Here is an 18413-nt window from a genome sequence, read left to right on the forward strand (position 1 = left end):
AGAGAGAGAGAGAGAGAGAGAGAGAGAGAGAGAGAGAGAGAGAGGAAATTCCAAGCAGGCTCTGCACTGTCAGCACAGAGTCTGGCGTGGGGCTCAATCTCACTCATGAACTGTGAGATCGTGACCCAGGCTGAAATCAAGAGTCGGATGTTTTAACCGACTGAGCCACCTAGGCGCCCCCATGTCTTGACTATTGTAAGTAATGCTAAAATGAACATGGCGGTGCAGATACCTCTTAAAGATAGTAGTACCTTTGGATATATGCCTAGAAGCGGAATTGCTAGGCCATATGGTAGTTCTGTGTTTAATTTTTTGAAGAACTTCCATACTGTTTTCCATAGTGGCAGCACCATTTACATTCCCATCAACAGTGCACAAGGATTCCCTTTTGTCCACCTCCTTCCCAACACTTACTATCTTTTGTCTTTTTGATAATAAGCATCCTAAATAATAGGCATCCTAACAAGTGTGGGGTTATATCTCCTATGGTTTTCATTTGCATTTCCCTGTTGATTAGTGATGTGGAGCACTTTTTAATTTATCTGTTGGCCATTAAAAAAATGTGTTTTTATTTTTTTATTTTTAGAGAGAGAGAGAAGGTGCACTTGAGTGCGGGAGGGGCAGAGAGAGGAGAGGGAGAATACCAAGCCCTTTCATGGGGCTCGATCTCACAAACTGTGAGATGATCTGAGCCGAAATCAAGAGTCCAACACTTAACTGAGCTACTCAGGTGCCTCTTGTTGGCCATTTTTATGTTGTCTTTGGTTCCCCATTTTTAACCGACCGAACCATCCAGGCACCCCAGGTTCCCCATTTTTAATCAGATTATTGACTTTTGGCTATTGAGTTGTATGAGTTCCTTATATATTTTGGATATTAACCTCCTTTTTCAGATACCCGATTTGCAAATATTTTCTCCCATTCTGTAGGTTGCTTATTCATTTTGTTGATAGTTTCCTTTGCTGTGCAGAAGCTTTTTAGTTTGAAATAGGCCCCCACTTACTTATTTTTTGCTTTTTATACCTTTGCTTTTAGGGTCAAATCCAGAAAATCATTGCCAAGACCAATGTCAAGGTGCTTACCAACTATGTTTTCTTCTAGGAGGTCTGTGGTTTCAGGTCTTATGTTCAAGTCCTTAATCCATTTTGAGTTGATTTTCATGTATGATGGAAGATAGTGGTTTCATTCTTTTCATGTTGCTGACAGTTTTCCTAATACCATTTGTTGAAGAGACTACCCTTTTTTCAGTGTTGGCTCCTTTATTGTAAATTAATTGACCATTTTTGTGTGGGTTTATTTCCGGGCTCTTGATTTTATCCCATTGATCTATGTGTCTGTTTTTGTGCTACTACTATACATAGTTGATTACTATAGCTTTGTAATACAGTTTGAAATAAGGAAACATGGTGCCTCCAGCTTTGTTCTTTCTTCTCAAGATTGCTTTGGCTATTCTGTTTTTTTGCTTTTTTTTTTTTTTTTTTGATTCCATACAAATTTTAGGATTGTTCTATTTCTGGAATTTTTATACAGTTGCATTGGATCTGTAGATTGCTTTTGGTATATGGACATTTTAACAATATGAATTTAAAAAAAATTTTTTTTTAACGTTTATTTTTGAGACAGAGAGAGACAGAGCACGAACAGGGGAGGGTCAGAGAGAGGGAGACACAGAATCTGAAACAGGCTCCAGGCTCTGAGCTGTCAGCACAGAGCCCGACGTGGGGCTCGAACTCATGGACCGCGAGATCGTGACCTGAGCTGAAGTCGGCCGCTTAACTGACTAAGCTACCCAGGCGCCCCAACAATATGAATTTTGAACCCTGAAAATGAGATGTCTTTTATTGTGTCTTTAATTTTTTTCATCAATGTCATAAAGTTTTCCTTTTGCCTGTATATGCACTCTGGTGGCCTTTTTCCCTTTTTTTGCTGGGGAAGCCTGTCATATATCCACAGTTTAGTGTTCAGAAATTTTAATGGTGATATTGGATGCTGTTGACTTAATTGCTAGAGTAATGATATAGATTGCTGTCATATTGTTGAAAATTATCTTCCCAATCTTTGTTTTTCTTTGTAAAGTAGAAGCAACTGTAGAGTAAGAAGGGATTTAAGAGTTCTTTAAGTTACTTTTATTGTGATTGAGCAGGCATGTTTGCCCAGTTAGGGGCAGAGTAGGAATAACAGCCAAAGTTTCATTTTTCATGCCTTGGTATTTTGTAAGCTTTCTGTGCCCCAGTTTTGCAAGTCTCTATTTTAGATGTGTAAGAGTTGTTTTCATTTCAGTGTTTATACTTAATGATAGCTCCCCAAAAAGCAAGGTGATTTGAGAGCTCAAAATATGCTAACATATGTGAATAGATACTTGCTGCTGCCCAACAGTAACCCAAGTCTGTAATGTTTAATGTTCTAATAGATGGATATACATGGGGGAAGGTAACTTAAATATGTGAAATTTGTGAAAAAACCTCCATGTTGCCATCCTCCAACATCAATCATTATTACTTTGTCACTGTTCATTAGAAACACTTTTAATCCTGGCAATTTTTAGACTTTGTCTAAATGCAAAATAAGTGTAGGCATATTCTGAAGGACTTAATGGAAGCACTTTTATTTTTCTGCAGTGTTTCCTGAGGTTATAGGCGGGTGTTTGAGGAGTACATGCGGGTTATAAGCCAGCGGTACCCAGACATCCGCATTGAAGGAGAAAATTACCTCCCTCAACCCATATATAGGTAAGTAAATTTCAGTAACTTAAAAGTAATTTTTTTAATGAATTTTTTTTTCACTTCGGTGAGTAAACTTCTGTGAATTGGTTCAATTAATTGGTTATTATAACTTCTTAGTTGGTTATAATGTACAGAGAAACTCTTTTACAAATAGCAAGTTTATTTGATCCAAATTTAGAAGAATTTTACTGAAAGAAGGAAAAGAGGAGGATTTTTTCAGAGGTGGCAATCTTTTAAAGATGTGTTTTCTTATATAATTTTTATTTTGGAAATAAATGAAGAACACCCAAATTTTTATACAAAGTCAATGGTGTAAAATTCCGTGCTGTTAATAGGATTTTTAAAGGCTAATGCTGTATAATTTTACAAGTTAATTTTTTATTCATTTAAAGGATATTTAGTTTTGTTTTAAAACTCCACAATGAACTTTAGTTACTATCTTTTTCACTAGTTGTAATTAGTAAGTTCCAGATTTGGTGTCTAGAAAATGTCTGTATACATATACTTGAGTTAGGAAGTTTTTGAATTAGGTGAGAAATTGTGGCTTCTGATGAATTTATATATATTTTTTTCTTTTGATAGACACATAGCATCTTTCCTGTCAGTCTTCAAACTAGTATTAATAGGCTTAATAATTGTTGGCAAGGATCCTTTTGCTTTCTTTGGCATGCAAGCTCCTAGCATCTGGCAGTGGGGCCAAGAAAATAAGGTATGTAACTTAATAGTTTGGTAGCTGTAGGTTTTTAGGTTGTCAATGGAAATATTTTACTGGATTGTTGTGTACTTGTTGCTGATTCACCTGTCCACGTGTATTATTTCAGCTTCAATCATTTTTTAATCTTTGGGCAAGACACTTAACCGTTTTTGGACTTAGTTTTTTGTTTGTATTTGTTTTTCTTTTCTTGGCCTTCGTTTTTATGTTTATGTATTAAGAATGATTAGCTCTTATCTTTTTACTATTTTTTTTTAAAGTTTATTTATTTTGATGGCGGGAGAGGGGAAGGGTCAGGGACAAAGAGAGGGACAGAGAAAATCCCAAGCAGGCTCCGCACTGTCAGCACAGAGCCCCACACAGGGTTCTAACTCAAGAACTGTGAGATCATGACCTCAGCTGAAATCAAGAGTCGGACGCTTAACAGGTTGAGCTACCCAGGCGCCACATCTTTTTACTATTTGAAGGATAGTGAGGTGTGACTTTAGTAGAACCTGGGCACAAAATAATTTAATACCTGATATTGATTATATAGATTAGGTCAAATCATATACAAAAAACATAATATATATAGAATGGAAGGCTTTTATACCAAACAATATGGGTATTAATGGGTTTATTCACATTAAAAATGGGATTTCTGCTGATTTGTTCTTATTAAAATTTTCTGTTTTTATTACTTGTCCTTTGACTCTTCTGTTCAATCAGTATAAATAGACATACAAATCTTGTGCTGTCTCTTCTCCTTTGTAGGGTCTTGCTGTAGCATACGTTCTTTTTAGATATCTTTCATTTGTTTCACTTAAAATCATCTTTTTCTGGAGGGTCTTTCTGCTATGAGAAATACAGTTTTATTTCTCTCGGATGAGATTGCTTCTTAGGTTTCCTTCTGAGAAGTATTCTGGTTTCTGGTCTTATTCTTTAGTTCTAGGCTGAAACTACTTTTAGTGGACTCCTACATAGCTATGCTTTTTTTTTTTTTTTCCTTAGGAAAAAACTTATTTCCAGTAACAGGCAAGGCTTCTTAAAATAAACATCATCAGGTGCTACCTCTCACTGAACTGTGTCTCTACCCTGTCATTAGTAAGATTGCTATGCATAAGATTAAGAATTAGAAGTTAAGTACTCATGACGTTTTGTGTTACATTTATTAATTCTATTGATTCCATCTTTAGTGCATTTTACTTCTGAAGACATATAACATTATTGATCTATGGAAGAGGAATATACTTGAAAGCTGTAGTTTTCATGCAACTTCCTTGTGTATTGTTTGCATGAAAATAGACATTTCCAAATGCGAGAGTAACCTTTAAGAAATTAAAGCCTACCTAGTTCAAGTGGGACTGGGAGGAGAGCTCTTTCTCTTTTGCTATGAGCATTTTTATTAACTTTTTTTGAAACAACTTGTTGTGAATTGATATCTTCACTACATCCTGCTTTTTATCCTGCTTTTTAGTCAGGTGATTTTATTAAAACTTTTCTGTCCACCAGGGAACTTCTCTTTGGAAAGGGTATAGGTACACATTCAAAAGGGAAGTGAATGTAATTCAATATGCAAGTGCTTTCTCTTACCAATTTTTTTATTTGACTCAAAACGATTTGTTTGGAACGTGGACAGGTTGTATTGAATACGTGGAGTTGCTCTTTATTGCATCACTAGTCTCTTGTGAATTCATACCTTACATTATAAAAATGGTGAAATAAACCCTTCTTATGCTGGTATTTGTTTAACTTATTAAGGCTATTACGAGATCTTGAGAAATTCTGTCTCTACATTATGAATATATATTCTTGAGTGTGTATACGGCTGTGAATGAATGCATTTTTCTTATTCTGTATATGTTATCTGAACATATAGAAGAGCAATAATAGTCTGTATAGAAACTTTTAAAGTAGATTTAAAAACAATCATTATCAAATAAAAATGAGTCTGCATATTTAAAAGATTACTGTGTCTTCAGTTATAATATTGTTTTGTCTTTAAAATAACTTTGCCTGTTGTACTTAATTATATTTTCTTTTAGGTCTATGCATGTATGATGGTTTTCTTCTTGAGCAACATGATTGAGAACCAGTGTATGTCAACAGGTGCATTTGAGATAACTTTGAATGGTGGGTTCTGAGTAATTTGCATTTTGTAACACATTTTATTTTTTATTTTTTTAATTTTTTTTTAATGTTTATTTATTTTTGAGACAATGCGAGAGACAGAGTGCAAGCAGCGGAGGGGCAGACAGAGGGAGACACAGAATATGAAGTGGGCTCCAGGCTCTGAGCTGTTAGCCCAGAGCCCAACGCAGGTCTCGAACTCACGAACTGTGAGATCACGACCTGAGCCAAAGTCAGGCGCTTAACCGACTGAGCCACTCAGGCGCCCCGAATTTTGTAACACATTTTAAATGATTTGTAATGACCTTTAGGCTTTTCTGTTTTCCATAATATGCAAAATTATCACTTTCTATGGTCCTCATCTCCCCTGGCTTGAGAATTATATCCATATGATGACTCCTGAATGTACTCAACAGAGTTCTAGATCTTTCTTCTAGGTGCTATACTTGGGAATCTTAAACTCCTACTCCCAATCTATTGATTGCCTCTGCTTCCTGCAATTCTTATGTACTCCAATTTGCTCCTCCCATGGCATTTCTTGTTTATTTATAATGGCACCATTATCATTCTACCCAGTTACCGATGTCAGAATCCTAGGATAACCTCAGTTTCTCCCTTACTCTCCATATCTGATGGATTACTAAGTCTGATTCTTAATTCTGCTGTCTACATTTCTCAAAAATCTACTTCTCTTTATCTTTATTACCACCACTCTAGTCCACGCCATAATTATTTTGTTACCCTCTAATACATTCTCTAAACCAGAGGTTGTCATATATGACCTATGAGCCACAGTAGTTTTTACACTTTTTTAATGGTTCCAAAACATCAAAAGAATATTTTAGGGCACAAGGAAATTAAATGAAATTCAAAATTTAGTGTTTATTACCTAAAGTTTTGAGTTCCGTCAAAAAATTTGTGGAAATTTAGTTCTCTGGTTACCTTTGTGATTTCTTGGATTTTGCCTCTTGATCTGTAAAGCCTAAAACATTTATTTTCTGGCTTCTTACAAAAAAATCTGCTGATCCCTGTTCCAAACAGTGGGGTGATTTTTTTCTGTTTTTTAATGCACATCATTTTCGTCTCATTGCTTTACTGCCTCAAGTTCATTAAGTGGCTTTACTTTGTCCTCAAGATAAAGACCAGAACATTTAACATAGCCAAAAGGTCCTGCATGATGTAGACTAGGGATTAGCAAACCATGGCCATGTGCACTCTCTGTCCTGCCGCCTGTTTTTTAAATAAGATTTTATTGGAACACAACCATGCCCTTGTTTTGCCTGTTGCTTCTTTCAGACAACAATTAGAGTTGAGTAGCTGTGATAGACTATATGTCTTTGCAAGCCGAAAATGCTTGCTTCCTGGCTCTTTATAGTTTGTTGACTCTGATCTAGTCCCCATTCACCTATCCAGCCTCTCTTGTACCAGCACTCTTCTCCTGTGTTTCAGCTCTTACTTTTAATGATACCTTTCAATTTTAATAATACCTCTCACTTATAATAATAATTGCAAAGGCTCCTTTGTAGCCTCCCCTGTGTCCCTCAGCATCTTCTGCTTTTAATCTTAATACACAGTTGTGATTTGTAGCTATTTTGTATAGTACTTTCTATATTTCCCCTACTGAAATGTAAACTATACAACGGTGTAATTACAGAAATGTAATTCTGTGGTTCACTTCTGTATCCTTAGCTGTATATATAGACGATAAATATTTGTAGAATGAACACTTATTATAGACTCATCTTTAATTTTAGGGGGTGGTACTGTTTATTTTTATAGATGTGCCTGTGTGGTCCAAGCTGGAATCTGGTCACCTCCCATCCATGCAACAGCTTGTTCAAATTCTTGACAATGAAATGAAGCTCAATGTGCATATGGATTCAATCCCACATCACCGATCATAGCCCCACCTATCAGCACTGAAAACTCTTTTGTAAGTAGTTTAAAAATACAATAACTATTTATAGGTATCATTCTCATCACAAATCAGCAAGGTACTAGATATTCTAGTGTCTATTATCACTTGAGTTCCCAACTTAAGATTTAATAGATGGATGTTTTCTTTATTAAAATTGATTAAGTGATCAAGAGCATTTTGGACCTGCCAAAACAAGGTAAGGTTGTGCTAATAATTTTATCTTCAAGGCTTAAGAGCTGGGCCTGTAACGTCATTTTTTGGACTCTGAACTCCTACTAATGGTCAGAATTGGTATATTACGCTAGAATATTTATATACATATCTTCCCTTTACCTGCAACTAACGAGTTGCTAAGAGTGTGCAGATTCTTTTAACATGGTCAAGATAGAAAAGTTATAAGCAAATGTGTGTGAACACAGAGAGGTGAATATTAGTTAACTTTTGCTTAGCAGAGATGTTCTCTGTTCTCTTCTTATTAATAAGTTGATTTTATAAGAGTGAAGTTTGAAATAAAATACTCTTTTTTGTCTATGTCTTTCAGACATTAAGGGATTTTTTGCAAGAGCAGCGTGACTGACATTATGAAGGCCTGTACTGAAGACAGCAAGCTGTTAGTACAGACCAGATGCTTTCTTGGCAGGCTCGTTGTACCTCTTGGAAAACCTCAATGCAAGACAGTTTTTCAGTGCTGGCACATTTTGGAATTCTGCACATTCGTGGAGTGCAATAATACTGTATAGCTTTTTTTTCTTCCCCAAATTCACTCAGTTAATAGTTTTTAAAAAATGTAGACATTACTACTTGTACCTTTTTTTTCCTTAGTCATACTTGGAAAAGTAGAAAATTGAGTTACAATTTGACTTTTTTTCAAAGATGTCTGTTAAATCTGTTGTGATTTTATATGAATTTTCCTTTTTTATAGTTTAAAATTGATCTTTTTGGGAATACAGCTGAAGTTCCCAAAAACTTTATAAGAGTTTATCAGGCATCTTTAATTTGGTCATGTCCAATTTATATAGTTTTCAAAACACTGCAGATTGTGAACAGTGCATTATATGAGATAATGGGGGGAAATCCTATATCTAGAGTACTCTACCAATTTGTGTGTGTATGTGCGTGTGTGCGTGTGTGATTACCAGAGAATTACTAAAAGACCAACTGCTTTTTAAATACTGTTATGTAGTTCAAGTGTCTTGCCTTGACCAATCTAATGAGTTGATTAACTGGGCCTTTATACCTAACTCAATAAAAAACTAAGCGGATGTAAGTTAAATAAAAAGTTTGAATTTATTGCCCAGCGTACCTATTAACCTTATATTTAAAATTGTCTTCCTCAATTTTTGTTATTTCATAAGTAACACATTTTAGATTCACACACAGTAATAAGTCATTTACCATTTTTAGGATAACTGAAACTCATTTCAAAGTTCAGTTGAACTTCTTTACAACATTAATTTTAGGTGAATGGAGACTACTTGCCTAATAATTTAACTTGTTTACCATCATATATCAGAATTTTATTATATTTAAGGAACAAAATTGAAAAGTTTTTTATTCAGTGAATTTCATATCTTTCCAGAGTTCTAAAAAGATAGTTTTTTTTTTTAACAAAAAACGTAAACTGATGGACTGTAAAAGTAATTAAGTGGAAATAGGATCATAATGTATAAAAATAGTCCTATAGCAACAGTCTTAACATATTTTAGCATCCATATGGGAATAGGAATGATAGGTCTAGATTTGTTACTAGAAATAAAGTGATTTGAGGAAAAATTATGAGCTAATTCAACATTTGGTCTACCGAACACTTAGCACAATCTTATACTTCATTTATCACTGGATATTTGTTGAACTGATGTCTGGTAATCATCATGATTTTACAGCCTCAAGGTGGAATATACTGTAATCTCTAGCTAACAGGAAGTTAGTCTGATAATTCACTTCAGGAAATTGATTTAATGGCTTATCCTTTTAATTAAGACTGCAGAACTGTTAACCTAAGTTCCTATAATGGCAAGAGTCAATACAATTTAAGCTGGAAGTTACTAAGAGGTTATTATTCAGGTGTAATATCTTATCTTTGCCTAGGGCTTAAAACCTTGTTAACTTAATTAGTACTAGCCCAGACTTCCTGTCTCTTGTAAAGTGAACACAGTGCTCAGTGTGTTTAGGGTCTTTCCTCAGCTGATGGCCATTCCACTAGTGACAAGTTAACCTTTTGGCATTTAGACCTTCCAAACTCAAGCCTTGGGTATTCCCATGTATCTGACAGGTTAACCTTGAAGAACCTAGGATTAAATTTTAACTTTTTCTCATGTTTGTCTTGGGTGAATAATTTGTCTTTTGGAGAATAGCTTTAAGTGGCCTAGATGCTGATAAAACTCAGTGTCTTATTTTGTCGACACTCATCTCAATATTGTTTTATCTTTGACCGTATTTAAATCTAGGATTTAATAGTCTAGTGAAAAAATTAGTGGGAAGCATGAATATTGGAAAAGGGGAAAGTTAAAAAGAAAGTATTTAGAATTAGTTTATTATATTTCTAACATTTCAGAATTTATTAGTTGCTTACAAACTGGTGTGGCTGTGTTGTTTATAAATGTTTATGTACTATGTTAATTAGAAGACCATAGGACATTACAGCAGCTTGGCTAATGTTATTGGTGTGTTTACCACAGTTGCTCTTGTGGACGAAATTACTTGTTAGATTAATAAAAAAAAAATCTGTTGGCAAAATATGGCTTTATACCTCAGTATCAAGATATACAAAACATATACTTCAGAATATAAATACATTTTTTATGGCATTAACATTAATGACAGCAGTTGGTCAGCCTTTACCATTATCAAAGTCCAGCAGGAGTCCAATGATGATTCTTTCTTATTTTGAATGTTATTAGTTTGGGACCTTGATTGGTTGGTATTTTATCACTGTCATAATTTTAAATAATTCAGATTTTAAAACTAGCCTGCAGATTTCTAAAGCATGATTTGATGATATTCAATACTAGGGCTTTAAAAAAAATCTCTTGAGAGAAACGCGAGGGATTGTAAAGTTTAGTGACTTACTATGATAGCATTGTGAAAATAAACTTACGTTGAGCTGATGTGAAAGGAACCCCTCTTTTGTGGAATTAAATCTATGCTAGGACACTTCACATAACAACTGTATTTAGGACATTTTATTTTGTAAAAATTGTTGGTATCAAATAGCATGTTCTCTTTCTAATGCTTTTTTAACCCAGCCAGTGCTAACACTTCACCTCCTCCCTCTCGGTCTGGTACTCGAGTCTTCCTGCTCTTGGATTGTAAACTGCTTCTCAAGCCTTATGGTCCCTTTGTGTTTCAGTGTTGCTGAACTGACAACAGGTCTGTAGCGTGATTCTGTGCTGGGTTGGAGCAGAGAGCAGCAGTTTACGTCATTGTCCATCATTACCCCCAACCTCCAGAATTTCTGAGAAAGTAAAAGTGACATTCCCAAATCTGGAGAAAAATAATATGAGGACGTCCCCTCTTGACCGATAGAGGCAATTTAATGATCTCACAAGAGGAAACAAAGTGCAGATATTTTTAAAAAATTCTGGTGAGCCTCTCCATTCCATGGTCCTGGGCTCTTTTTCCCTAGGCTTCAGAAAAGCGAATAGATGTGGACTTAGTTCCAAACTGTATCTTGAAGAAAAATATAAACTGGTCTCAGAGTGGGAAGAGTGTTAAGTTGCCTGCTCTCTATCAAAGCTTTTTAGAATGTTTTCTGTTGCCTGTGTTGAGCGAAATAAAAAGGAACATGATAACTATGTAAATATACTGTAGCATTAGTTTCAAAACTTTTTGTGTGCCTAAGAATCATTGGGACAAATTCCTGGATGCCATCCATAGAGATTCAAATTCAGTTGATCTGAGATGGGACCCAATAATTTGCATTTCAGACAGGCTTCCCGATAATGCTGGTGCTGTCTGTCTGTAGTCCACACTGAGGAGCACTGCGCCATAGAGCAGAATGCAGAAGGCTTATGACTGAACCTGCAAGAAAGTGTACCACATGGAACAGAAGAAAATGTTGTCCATTTGCTTCATGTTTATAGAGTGACTCAATAAGAATTCAGTAAAATGGGAACTCAAAGAGGAAACAGAATGCGAGGAGCGGGAGATTATGTTTCCAAGAAACATTGAGGACTCAGTTGTCCCAAGTAATCTGTTTTATCTATGTGGCAAAGTTGTGTAGTTATCCTTTGTTGGCTTCGTATTTTAAAACTTTTTAGGGGCACCTGGGTGGCCTCAGTTGGTTAAGCATCCAACTTCGGCTCAGATCATGATCTTGCGGTTCATGAGTTCAAGCCCCTCATTGGGCTCTGTGTGACAGCTCAGCGCGTGGTGCCTGCTTCGGATTCTGTGTGTCTCTCTCTCTGCCCTTCCTCTGCTCACGTTCTGTCTCAAAAATAAATAAACATTAAGAATTTTTTTTTAACTTTTTAGATAGATGTTTTAAAAGGAAATGTTAAATCTTTGGGTCTGTAATTTATTTTAATTGCCAGATTTTCTTAGTGCAAAAGAGGCAACATGCCTGCATTATGCTTACATTTAATAGTGACTACTGATCTTGATTTTTACATAAAACAAATCTATTTAAATTCTTACAATTCTGAGTAGAGAAAATGCATACTTTTAGTTTTATTGTAGTAATCAGAATAGAACTCTTAAAATCACGAGGGAAACCCAATCTGAATTAAGCCCCTCCACCAAAGCAAAGGATTTACTGGTTCATGTAAATGAAAAATCCAGTGTAGAGTTGGCCTCAGGGATTCAGATGTGATTATCAGAACTCTCTAAGTGGGTCTAATTTCTCCATGAGCCTTCACCAAAACTGGGGAGAAGATTTTGTGGGATTGGGGAGGACGAGGGAGGAATGAGAGCACATATAAAGTCTCAGAAGATTGCTCTGGTGCAGCTGGGGTCACGTTCCTATCTTTGAATTTTGAAGCCACTCTAAAAATACTGTCCCCCGTTAACCCTTCCTTTCCTCTAATTAATGACTTTTCTCCCTCCACTCAACCTCCTTCCTATTCAGGATTATAATTGCTTAAGACAAGTTTATGACTTTGTAGGTATAAGCTGCTCAGATTAAGTGCTTAGCTGTTTGGGAATTAATCTGGAATGGATAGAGCCAGCATTGGGTCGCTTGGCTTGGTTAATAAAGGTATTAGAGTCTCAGCAGCAGGTTGCTCGCTCTATTCCCTCAGGCCACTGGCAATGCTCATTTACTTTGTGTACTAGCAACTCTTAGCAGAGAAAAAAAACAACTACTGCTCCTTTGTTTATTGTTACTCTTGAGTTGCTAAGAGCACATCTGTTTGCAGGTGAGTGTGCTGATGACATTTTCCCTTAAACATTCTTTTTCGAACTGTTAGAAAATCTACAGGATTTCATCTCTTAATAGCTCACAGAATTTAGAGATGAGACACTAAATGGTATAAGAATGTATGTTTAAACAGTAGGCTACCTATTGTGATTCTCCCAGTAAAATTCTGTAATGTACAGATATATGGAAATTTGGTGTTGTGAAAGATTTTCAGATCTACCTCAATACTTCAAAGGAAGATGAAGAGAGGTTAAGTATCTCGGCCCTGGTTCTTTAGCTTGAGATAGTGCTGCAACGAAAAGAAAAGGAACAACCCCCCTCTGCCCCCCAAGCTCCATCTTCGGTGAGGCCTGGGGGAGGACGAGAAAAAGCAAAGAGGGCTTTGTTAGAAATTGCCCCAGGTCAGAAGAGAAGAGACAGTAACAAAGCAAACTTCAAAATGTAATCTCCCTTTCGCCTCACAACTGTTTCTTTACTTTTACTTCAGCTAGGATGCACCGGAATTTTCCAAATCACCCAAACCAATAAAAAGGCCAGGGAGTGCAGGAGACACCAGGAGGAAAGGCAAGTTTGCACGACAAATTCTTACCCTCACATAAACAGATGCAAGCCACAGATTGATTCAGCCTGTTTCCCCACCTTCCCTAAAAGTGGATTTATGAATTGCGGTTTTTCTGACCACTTACCCTCTTAACTGCTTATGTGATCATTGCAAAGCATATGGAGAGATTTCCATTTACGTGTCCTAGGGAAGGAGGTTACCTCCTCCATAAGATGAGTTTAAAAACACCACGCCTGCCTCTGAGCTGGAGTTTGGATCGTATGTTCTCTTCAAGTTCTTGGATTTTTAATTCACGAAAGATTCTGCATTCCACGAGAATTCTCCATTCTCAGTGCTTCTGCTGAGGAACAGGTCTGCCTGGGACCGGGGCTTGATGTGACCCATTGCAAAACAATTTTGTTGACCTCTTTTAGTTTAAAATCCATGTGAAAGATTTCGTTTCACTCCAAGTTGTTGATGTTGGTTTTAACAAGAATATTTATTTTTAACTTCCTAAAGCTTCAAGCAAAATTCATCCCCTTAAAAAATTGTGTTTCTCCTGAGGCTGTGTGTAACTCCTCCATGGCATCTTATTTCTCTTGGGGGAGCGTGCGTGTGTGTACACATCATCCTAAGAAATAGAGTGAGCTACGTTAGAGGCTCGTTTCCTTTAAACTTCTATAAACTAACTTTCTGTCCAGTCTGTAGTAAAGCGCCATGCTTAAGAATTACTGTAGTGACTGAAGGAGTAGGTTCCAGGAAATTTGTACCCAGAAGACGCATGTGGAAAGATCCTGAGAAGCACAACTCCGAGTTATAAAATGTTGAAGAGAGTTACGATACCAAAAAGCTAAGTAAATACCGTACAGAGTAACGTAATGACAAACATGCTGGAGGAAAAGCCTCTGAAAGCCTTGAGGGAGGCAAAAATGGTAGCCCAATAAGTGCTGCCTGCGAATGAGGAGGTGGATGAATGAATGGGTTTTGTTAAGGCAGTGGTTCTCGACTGTGGGGGTTTTATTCTCTAGGGGACGTTGGTGAGGAGATACTTCTGATGACCGACACGAATGGGAGGCAGGGTGTGCTGCTCCGGGCAGCCGTGAGCAGAGCCAGAGATGCCGCAGATTAACCCACAGTGTCCAAGGCAAGCTTCCACCACAACAGAGAATCTGGTCCAAAATGTCAGTAGGGCCGGTGTTGAGAACTCTGGGTTACAGTTAGGAGAGTGGGACAAGGGTGCTGGGAAATGCCAAGAAAAAGACTGAGCGACAGACTAGTCAGGAGACACACCCTCGGGGACATCCGCTCGTGCAGAGTGACTCAGAATGGAGCCTCACAACCACAGCCTCCAGCTGGGACCTGGGAGGGGAAGTCCCTTAGCTCAGCCAGCCCCTTGGGGTGGGGGAGGACAGCCCTTTTCTAACCGAGCCTGAAAGGGATTTGCTGTCAGTGAGGCCTAGTGTGCTCTCAGAGCATCCCCTTTGCCTCTTTGAGATGTTTTCTGTGTTTACATTTAAAATTACCTTCACAGAGGAAGCCTTTCATTTCAATAATGAAATAAAGGCTAAATTGGAGGTGACAAACATTTTCATGGGAAAGACCGTCAAATGTAACAAGCCAACGAAGAAATTGCCCTTATTAAATCCTGTTCCTTTTTGAATAGGAAAAAATGTCACAGAACTTTGCTTACTGTTGGTAGTGGCCCACCCCGGAGGACATCAGTGGGTACAAAAAGGCTTCAGTGTTTCCCATGGAAGTTCCGGTTTCCTTGGAATGTGTGCTAAAGCGAAGCTTTGAAATACATAACCTAAGGTGGGGAGGGGGGGGGTGCCCGTGGGCGGGGAGATTGACTTTGGGGAGGTTTCCCTCTCCTCCTCCCTGAAGTATTTGCATTAATTAGTTGGATGGTGAGAAGTGATAACATTCCATACCACTGGAGTCCAGAAATGTTTCCCAATAATTACAATGTAGTTTAATCATCTGGGCCTCTACCTTTCCTTAGGCTGACTGAGGCGGGGGAAGTAGCTTTAGAGTCTGTACTGAGAGCCAAGCAAATCCGCACTTGTAAATCAGTCCTATTCTTGGAATTTTCCTGCTTCAGAATAACACTTCCATTTAGTCCCTTAAAAGCTTTTTTTGGAGGGGTTTCTGTGTGTTTGGTAACGGGAAGGATAAAAGTTGTGAAGATGTGTAACACAATTTCTACATTCAGGGAGCTTAGAACAGAAGACACACAAAAATGTTAAACATGGCAAATCCTGATACAAGAAGCCTCACAAGAGGGCCCCGGGAGCAGAGAAGGATGGGACATTGGATTTAAGCCCTTGAAGATAGAATTTTCAATACATGGGTGTGAGGGGGGATGGCACAGAAGGAACAGCATTTTAGAGATCAGAAAGCACGGAGGCACAGGGTCTTTGTGGCTAATTCCTGTAGGGGAAGGGGTCCAGAGCATAGTATATGGAGGAGGGGTAGGGGACGAGGGATGATACAGTGGGAAATAGGCTGGAAAGGTGGGTTGGGGAAAGATGATTGAGGGCATTAAGAGCTGAGGAATTGGGCTGTGTTCTATGGATGATAGCCACAGAAGGTTTTTGTGTGGGTGAGCAGTGAGATCAGATCTGGATTTTAAGAAGTGAGTCCGGCTGTATTCCCACCAACAGTGCGAAAGTATTTCTCTTTCTCCACAAACTGATGCAGCCACTCTGGAAAACAAAAGTAGAACTACCAGGGCACCTGGGTGGCTCAGTCAGTTAAACGACCAACTTTGGCACAGGTCATGATCTTACTGTTGGTGAACTCACCAAAGCCCACATCGGTTCTGTGCTGACAGCTCAGAGCTGGGAGCCTGCTTCAGATTCTGTGTCTCCCTCTCTCTCTGCCCCTCTCCCGCTCATGCTCTCTTTCTCTCTCTCAAAAATAAACATTAAAAAAAAAAAAGTAGAACTACCCTACAACCTAGCAGTTTCACTACTAGGTATTTATCCAAAGGATACAAAAATTCTGATTCAAAGGGGCACGTGGACCCCAATATCTGTAGTAGCACTATTAACAATAGCCAAATTATGGAAATTATCGACTGATGACTGGATAAAGAGGTTATGGTGACTGGATAAAGAGGACTGGATATATACTGATGTGTGTGTGTGTGTGTGTGTGTGTATATATATATACACACACACACACACACACACACACACACACAATGGAATATTGCTCCGCGATCAAAAAGAATGAAATCTTGCCATTTACAACAACATGGATGGAACTAGAGTGTAGTCTGCTAAGTGAAATAAGTCAGAGAAAGACCAATATGATTTCACTCGTGGAATTTAAGAAATAAAACAGATGAACATAGGGGAAGGGAAGGAAAAATAAGAAAAACAGAGGGAAGGCAAACCATAAGAGACTCTTAAATACAGAGAGCAAGCTGAGGGTTGCTGGAGGGAAGATAGGTGGGGAGATGGGTTAACTGGGCGATAGGCATTACAAGAGGGCACCAGTTGGGATGAGCACTGCGTGTTCTGTGTAAGAGATGAATCACTAAATTCTACTCCTAAAACCAATATTACACTGTATGTTAACTAACTTGAATTTAGATACATTTTTTAAAAAAGGGATTCTGGCTGTAGTGAGGATACGGGGTGGGAATGGAGGGGAGGCTGGGAAGGGGAAAGAAATATCCAGAGGCTCTAACAAAAACATTATTCTGGCATTCTCTTAGCATCTCTTTAGACTTCTTTGACCTTGGAAATATATACTGTAATTTATTCAATTAAAAAAACCAGTGTGAGCTTTTGTGGTTACAGTCCCTTTGTAGTCGAGTTTTCTTTTACTTTAGGGTTCCCTATCACGCTGAAACTAGACTCCCTCAGAATTCTCCTCCTTTAAATCTAAAGTTTCATGTTTACAATACAGCTTTTAACCCTTGGGTATCATTTACATTCCTCTCGGTATCTATTTTCTGCTCATTGCCTAAGGAGCCTCCCTTCTTGCCCTGAGAGCATGAAATTCACTGTAATTAAAGTGCCTGGTGGTTTAGTGTGATTGTTCTTTCTTGTTTTTCTGAGACGTCATCCTTGCCCTCTGTGGCCCAGCCCAGGGTATAATCTTAATTAACATCTACAGTCCATGTCCTGTGAGTACTGATTTCAGGAAGGACACTGAGCCTAGACCTTCACTTGGGGGGTTAATTTTTCTTATTAATTCCAAGGAAAATTGTATGATGGAAAGTAAACTGATTACTCCCTTGAACTGAATGAGAAATCCATGTCAATACAAGTATGAACAGGACCAGAAGTGTTATCTTGATGAAGTCTGAAATCTTGCTAGGACTCTGCTGGGCTGCCTGATACATTTAGGATCCTAACTCCCACCCCAATCAGAATGGCATAATGTACTTGTTTTTTCCTGGAGAGTAGTGGGTGGTGACTGAAGATTTCTCAAGTGTCCCTCATGGTGGGGTTGTGACTCTCCATCTTTTTCTCTTCTCAGAAATTCATTTAATTGGGATTACCTGGAACTGAACCTTCCTGAATAAACTAGAGAAAGATGAAATATGTGAAATGACTATTTTCAGAAATTGGACAGCAGGCAGTGCAGGACCTTGATCCCTAAGAGGGAAATAACAAGGAACTACATACAATGCTGTAGGCTTTCTCTTGGAGGCTGTACTGACATAGTCTGCTATAACAAAATATCATAGGCTGAGTGGCTTAAAAAACAGAAATTTATGTTCTTACAGTTATGAAACTAGAAGGCCAAAATCGAAGTGCAATCAGGGTTGGTTCCTGGTGAGGCCTGCCTTCTGGCTTGTGGATGGCTGTCTTCTCACTGTGTCCTCACATGATTTCTCTTCTGTGGCCACATGGAAAGAGAGAAAGAGAACCCTGTGTCTCTTCTTAGGACACCAGCCTGGGCACCTGGGTGACTCAGTCAGTTGAGCATCCAACTCTTGATTTCAGCTCAGGGTTGAGCATGGAGCCTGCTTGAGATTCTCTCTCTGTCTCCCTCTGGTCGCGCTCTCTCTCTCTTTAAACGGGGGCGGGGGGGGG

General features: G+C 38.1%; 1 protein-coding gene across 1 annotated transcript in view; it reads left to right on the forward strand.

The window, feature by feature from the left end:
• Nucleotides 1–11262, forward strand: part of SELENOT (selenoprotein T) — a 26254-nt gene extending 14992 nt beyond the window's left edge. The window contains exons 2-6 of the mRNA XM_040480484.1: nucleotides 2619–2729; nucleotides 3306–3432; nucleotides 5460–5547; nucleotides 7324–7477; nucleotides 8004–11262. Of these exons, the coding sequence (XP_040336418.1) occupies nucleotides 2619–2729; nucleotides 3306–3432; nucleotides 5460–5547; nucleotides 7324–7448 (451 nt within the window). The 3' untranslated portion in view covers nucleotides 7449–7477; nucleotides 8004–11262. The remainder of the gene's footprint in view (nucleotides 1–2618; nucleotides 2730–3305; nucleotides 3433–5459; nucleotides 5548–7323; nucleotides 7478–8003) is intronic.
• Nucleotides 11263–18413: the final 7151 nt, after the last annotated feature.

This window comes from Herpailurus yagouaroundi, unplaced genomic scaffold (assembly GCF_014898765.1).
Source record: "Herpailurus yagouaroundi ecotype Mexico unplaced genomic scaffold, PumYag 159, whole genome shotgun sequence".
Taxonomy (NCBI): Eukaryota; Metazoa; Chordata; class Mammalia; order Carnivora; family Felidae; genus Herpailurus; species Herpailurus yagouaroundi.